Source organism: Ooceraea biroi, chromosome 5 (assembly GCF_003672135.1).
Source record: "Ooceraea biroi isolate clonal line C1 chromosome 5, Obir_v5.4, whole genome shotgun sequence".
Taxonomy (NCBI): domain Eukaryota; kingdom Metazoa; phylum Arthropoda; class Insecta; order Hymenoptera; family Formicidae; genus Ooceraea; species Ooceraea biroi.
Window position 1 is genome coordinate 4,864,877 of NC_039510.1, and position 6,753 is coordinate 4,871,629.

Genomic DNA, 6,753 nt, shown 5'->3' on the forward strand with positions numbered 1-6,753 from the left:
TGTTACGTCGAAATAAAAAAATTTAATTCGCGTCGATTTTTTGTATTAATTAATTCTTCTTTCTGTTTGCGAGGGATTCCACCCCTTGACGGAACAATGTATCGAGCGAGATTGCGTTTGCGCTCACGCCGCCGCGAGGAAAACCACGAAGACATCACAAGCTAGAGACACCTGGGGGAGAGAGGAGAGTCCGATGCAACAATGTCCAACAGGTAGACGGTTTGGTGTACGCAGGCACATGTTGCGGAATTTAATAGTTGCCTGTGATGTCGGGCCAAACCCGTTTACCGGGCGCAGCTCGGCCTTTAATCAGTAAGGCTACTACAGTGAGGCACTCTGCGGAGGTCCAGTGCGACGGAATCTGATTTGGCCCTCTCGACAGTCCGTAACTTTGACTCATCGGTGATTAACGTCGTTTCGTTCAGCACAGCTCGGTCTGTAACAGGCGATGCGAAGGTCGGCAAATGTCTCGAATCGAGTTTAAAGCGGACATCAAATATTCGTACGAAGAGGAAGAAGAGGCACACGCTCGCGTGGACATCACGCTCATCAAATACTTTTGAGCTGCAAATCTCCCGGAGACAAAACAGATTGACGTCTCTGCGGTTTCTTATGGTGCATTAATCGCCTGATTGAATTTGCATGCTAGAAAAACTCGGCGATAACCGCATGAGTTTGAAATTAGAAAATTTCTCTTCGAAAATGTATTCCGCCAGGTTTCTAAAGGGTTGTAAGGTTTCTAAAGAGCGGAATTATTATAATATTCATTCGTACAGTTATGGTAACTGAAATTGATGAATTATTATTGTCGGCTGCATATCATATCGCTCCATCTGATCTCGTTCAAATGAACGAGCTTAATAATATTGGGAACCGCCAGACAGCAGACGTACAACAAAGTAAAGAGCGAAAGTAAAGAGACATTTCGTTCGTCGCAGTAATCACTGATTAATAATAATACGTCCATAGCATCCGTATAAAATAAAAGTTGCTATTTTAATTTTGTAACTTGATACCTCAGGAAACTTATATCGCTGCAATGGCAGTAACAGTGTGGCGATATTATTGCGTTTAACATTTGTCATTCGATATTTATCGTGACGTTTCAATACTGTCTATTCTCATATTACCAATTTGATCATGTCGCGATTGAAGAAAGAACAAATCGCGTTTAGCAACTTTAAATGCATTTTCAGGATTTGTAAATTGTAGACTGTGAACCGAACGAACCTGTCTGTCTTCGACTTTCTGAATTTATGAAACCATGTGCAATGTGCAATGTCTAGTTCGATAAGACAAACTGGACTATCGCTCTTTTTTTATCTTGATAATGATAGCGCTATTTTTAATACGTAAATTTGTTGTTGACAGATACCACACGACGTGCAAGGAAAATATTTCAACTGCTTTTAAGCGATTGGCTTTAAGCGATTATCACGGAAACACACCACGGAAATCGTACAGCTACCAAGTTGACTCACGTTTCCTTTATCACTAACAATAAGTACTGAATTGTCCAGCGAAGGGAGAGCGGTAATTCCCCATACCACATTAGCAGAGAACCAACAACTGTTGCAGCAAACAGCTGTGACATTCAATTCTTGAGCTCTTCTCTTCAGAATCAATATCGCTCTTCGGATCTCCGCCTCTTCCTTCGTTTTTATATCTGCCTCGCTTATCTCCCTATAAAGAGCCGCGATAAGTTTCACGTTACCGCGATATCAAAGAAATGACGTCAACCAACTGTGCATCCTGACCAGGCAGAGAGACTATCTTAACGTTTTCAAGTTCAGTCCGAGCTCGCCGCTCAAGTTCGTGACCTGTCATCGATCGTGCATTGATTTCAATCACATTCGACAAGCAAGATCTTATTACGAGTGCACTTACGCGTGCAGTTACGAGTGCAATACTAGATAAAGAGAAATGCCGTCGATCCAAACATTTTACGTCGAATTCGATCGGCCGAATGCTATTTATGCGCCTGGCGAAATCATCAGCGGCAACATCGTCGTCAATTTGGTTAAACAGAAAACTATCAGGGGTAAATAATCCAATTGACTTCTCAAATCAAGAAAGATCGTGTCGATCGCAATCATGATGAAAGTACGATCAATTAATGAAATCGTTCTCTTTTATTAATTGCGCTGCCTGCGTTTGCTCTCCTTCTTCCCTTTTTTCAATATGCACGGAAATACTAAAAATATAAAAAGATATTTTTATATGGAAAATTAAAGCATGAACGAATATCACCTAAAATTCATTAACTTTAAGTGAATTTTTTAGTGTATTAATTAATTTAGCGTATCAATAATATAAAAATTCCAAAATTACCGCATTTTGTATCCTGACACATTAGTTTAGTGGCTGTAGAAATTATCAGTTCATGTAATATCAGTGGCAACATTCTAGTCGGAAACGAGCAGATTTACGGAATTACGTCATTCACACGCTCATACACTTTGATAATGTGTCCACAATGTAATATAAATTACTTTTATAAATTAATTAAACATGTTAATTATTAGACATATCTTGCTTTCGGTAAACGCAGATTTATTATTATTTCCTATATATTAAATTATTCTTGGAAATATTTATGTTGTAGCGTTAAATTTGTCGGCTAAAGGAGAAGCTTATGTCAGATGGAGCGAACAAGTACCCGAAAGAGATTCTAATGGGAGAATACATTTTAGAACTATTTATTACGCTGGGAGAGAGACGTACTTTCATGTGACCTACCCCGTGTTGGCAAAATCGAAAGGTTGTATATCGCCTGCGAAGATCGATTCTACATTAAGCCAGTCGAAGATTTTACGAGAATACGTAAAAGTGCAGTGGATTGCCAATTAACGTCGATTGCTAAATTGATCACTAAAGCGTGCTTACATTTGATGTAAAGTTCAGAATAAACAGACAATTTGTTACGTATGCGATACGAAGACGAGCAGAAGATTTCTTTAGGGAGTTTTACGTCATGTCTTCGTTAATTTCAGACGGAATGGCGTATATTCCTGCAGGATTAAACAGATATCCTTTTCATATCCAAATACCATTAAATATACCGTGCAGCTTCGAACACAAATATGGTTACATCAGATATACGATAAAAGCTATTATTGACAGGCCATGGAGATTCGACCACGAGTGCAAAGCTGCGTTCACCGTAATCACCATATACGACTTAAATGCTCATCGCGAGCGATGTGTAAGTGAAATCGACATCTGAAAATTTGCACATTTAGTTTTATATAGTGTTACATCATTTGTAAATATTTCAATTTAATTTCGAAACCAACAAATGTACAAAGTTACAATAATGATTTTATTGTAGTTTTAAGAAACAATATCTTGGATTGACGTATGTTGAATAATATCTTCAATCTTTTTAAATTAATTTCATGCAACATTTGAAATCTATCATACGTTGAGGATCAATAATCCACTTTTTATTAGATAAGCTTGCACGATGAGGTGTGTAAAAATTTCTATACCCTCTGCTGCTTTGACGGCACGATGAACGTGGAGATCACAATACCGACAACCGGGTTCGTCCCGGGACAATATATCGAGGTGACTCTTGGCTTGAGGAACAACAACAATATAGTGCAGAGGGTCTGCGCTAAATTAGAACAGGTAAGTACGCAGATAAGGATTAACGGTATATATTAAATATATGCATGAATTTTAGTCATTTTATCATACATTTTTACAATATATACAAAACAATCAAGTCATACAACATTTCAAAACTATAAAAGGGCAGGAACATATTAAAATAATTTGTTTTAAGAAGGAAGATTAAAACTTATGCATACACATAATAATACGTAAGACATCGAGCAATTACCGAATCCTGATTGATAAAGTCGATCGGGGAATTCAGTTTTCATGCGATGAATAATTCGTTTCCGTTCGTCTTAATAGTTCTTACAGTTTCACGCAAAGGGAGACTTTCATATTTCATCAACCACGAAGAGGGACAAGTCAATTGTGGCGGGAATGCAAAAGATGGGACCGTTTGATCAAAACGCCGTGATCAACCTACAAATATATGTGCCGCCGATACCACCGTCTGATCTGGAGTTCTGCAGCATAATTCAACTGCGATATTTTCTATACATCATACTTGAAGTCTCAGGCTTGTATGTGTACACCTCTGTGGAACGTAGCGACGAAATGAGCGCGTATTAATTAATGAGCGAATCCGATCGATGATTCTTCAAGTGGAACGAGCGAGTCTAATGTCTCCTCCAATTCTCTTCGTCACAGACACTTGAACATCTCCAAAGAGTACCCGATCGTGATCGGGACTTTACCACTGCGCCCTGACCCATCTGCACCTATGATTTCGTCGCCACCTTTGACCTCAACCGATTTTCAGTCTACCTCAAACGAGCCGGATCCTTTGGGATTTGGTGCAGGACCAAGCGCGTCTCCAAAAACATCATCCGCGAATAATTATTTTGACGGTATGCTCGCCTGACAGATTTCACTTATCACATAGTTATTTTTAATCAATTTGTATAATCATAATAAAAATATGTTATGATATTATCATGTGATTTTATCATAATATGAATTTTAGATTCTCATATCATAAGTAATGCACTCGAATAGTGATTTCGATATGATCGAAGACACTATTTCCACTTTTTATCTTGATTATATCGGAGAACAAAACGAATCTTCTTACACATTATCAAACTGCAATCCAAAATTCTGCGAACGTGATTAAAAGGTGTATTTACAGGATTGTGAATTGGAGAACTTATTGGATTTCTTTTTGTATCTAGCACCTCCGTCATACGAAGAATGTTGCGGAAGTAGAGTAAACAACATTAAAGAACATGGCGAGTCGGAGTACGTGTACGGTGCGAATCAGCCATTCGCGCCTAGATATCCAGTCTTCAACTTTTCCTCGTCATATTCACGTAAGATTACATTAATTAAATTCGTATTATTTGGATTAGTTGCGTACACTCAATGCGTCAATCTTTTATTTGCAGATTCATGAAAGAAATTCATCAAAAAAATTGAAAGATAATCTGGCTCGAGACTATACCTCGAGCAAGACACTTTTCAAGCAAGACACAAGATACCAAGTTAACTCTCCAAATAATTCAATAAAGAAAGACTAAATAAGAAACATGCAAAAAAGATCTTGTTTGAGGAAAGTATTTTTATACTTATAATATATATAATAAATCTTATTTTTTTCGAGAACCTGTTTCCCTGTTTTCGCATGTATCACCGCGATCATTAATTACCACTTCTTTGCATCTGCATCTCTTATATTACAGGTGTGAGAGAGATATAGATATAATTTATTTAAGTAAAAATTTTGCTTAAATTTCACTGTGTGTGTGAACAAGACGCAATACACCAGTTTGTCGACTGAACCCTACAAATGTTAAACTCTTTATTGGCATAAGAAAATCAATATTTCATCGTCTCCAATTTATATCATCGTCATATCACAGGAGGAGTGCACGAGAAGCTAGTAATATCAAAAGCCACCAGATAGCGAACTCGTACAATGCGAATTCAACGATTATTCGTTCCTACGCGATTACCATGCAAGCATCTGCTTTGCAATATATTTCGCATTACGTAATAAAAAATAAGAAAAAGATCCCGTTAAAAAAATACAACGTAAAATACGAAGGATACTCATTAGTCATCATCATTCCAGCAGAAATTTCGTCGGTTTATTTCAGCGTTGCTGATAATTTCAGAAGCTTCAAGGAATAATTTAAAACCATAACATTCTTAGAAGCTCTCAATTAATTGATCCGCGCGTGGATATATAGTCCACCTCATAACGTAAAACGCGATGCGAGACGCCACTTTGTCTCTTGGCACGAAAGGAATCTCTTTATATCATTTACATATATATCGCGCGCCAGTTGCACCGATTGTTTTTATTCGGCAATCGATCAATCGCAACAGCTGCGATTCCGCAATGTGCTGCTCAGCGGTATTTCCGTCGGAAGCGGACGGCACGCGACGCACTTCTGCGCGACATCGATCGACCATTAGCAGACCTGACAAATTACAAAAATACGTCGTTTGCAGAAGTATCGCGTTCCCCAGCGGCATTTCCGACGAGGAATAAAAATATTGGCAGCGGTAGTGCACTCCCACTGGGAGCACTCACAAATACGCATAACGCAACATCCGATCGTATCTCTCGATTATGTTTGCCCTGTCTATTTTTGCGGGTGGTATAGCCGATTACCCGACCTTTGCGATCTTTCTCGTTGATCGATAATCTTCGCGTTACCGTGACGCATCGTGACACGGAGTGACGACCTGTTCGCATCTGACGTCGTTCTGCATTACGCGTTGCAGCATCGGTTCCCCGTAAAATGTCGAGGTTTCACGGAATCATATTTTTATCCATTCACGACGTCACGTGCGACGTGTATTACACCCTCGACAGTGACTCACGTTTCTCACGCTTTGCAAGAATATCTTGAATGCCTCATGTACGCCCCCTCATTGGGAACACATCGTTGAATGAGTTCCTGCAAAGCGTCTACGACGATTATTATAAACTGGCTTCGCGCCTGCGCCAATTAATAATACGCACATACATCCGTACGAAACATTCAATCAGATTCCAATTTTTAAGCAGGTTCAGAACACGCTCATCCTTCCCTCAGCCTGATCGTTTCAGCAAGGTTTCTCTCTGTCAGATTAACGAAAACAGCGTGCTCTGCGACCATGCAATTTCCGGTACATTAGAAATGC

At 39.0% G+C, this 6,753-nt stretch overlaps 1 protein-coding gene across 1 annotated transcript; it reads left to right on the forward strand.

The window, feature by feature from the left end:
- Positions 1-520: 520 nt before the first annotated feature.
- On the forward strand, positions 521-5,223 carry LOC105287606 (arrestin domain-containing protein 2). Its single transcript, XM_011353235.3, has 8 exons — positions 521-2,041; positions 2,606-2,761; positions 2,994-3,205; positions 3,454-3,633; positions 3,925-4,142; positions 4,270-4,469; positions 4,794-4,931; positions 5,007-5,223. The coding sequence occupies exons 1-8, from the start codon at positions 1,924-1,926 to the stop codon at positions 5,012-5,014; spliced, it is 1,230 nt and encodes a 409-aa protein (XP_011351537.1). The 5' UTR covers positions 521-1,923; the 3' UTR covers positions 5,015-5,223.
- Positions 5,224-6,753: the final 1,530 nt, after the last annotated feature.

Coding starts and splice junctions, on each gene's coding strand:
- LOC105287606 (XM_011353235.3), top strand. CDS start 1,924: ATGCCGTCGATCCAAACATTTTACGTCGAATTCGATCGGCCGAATGCT. Junction 2,042..2,605: donor TAAACAGAAAACTATCAGGG/GTAAATAATCCA, acceptor TTTATGTTGTAG/CGTTAAATTTGTCGGCTAAA. Junction 3,634..3,924: donor TCTGCGCTAAATTAGAACAG/GTAAGTACGCAG, acceptor TCGTCTTAATAG/TTCTTACAGTTTCACGCAAA.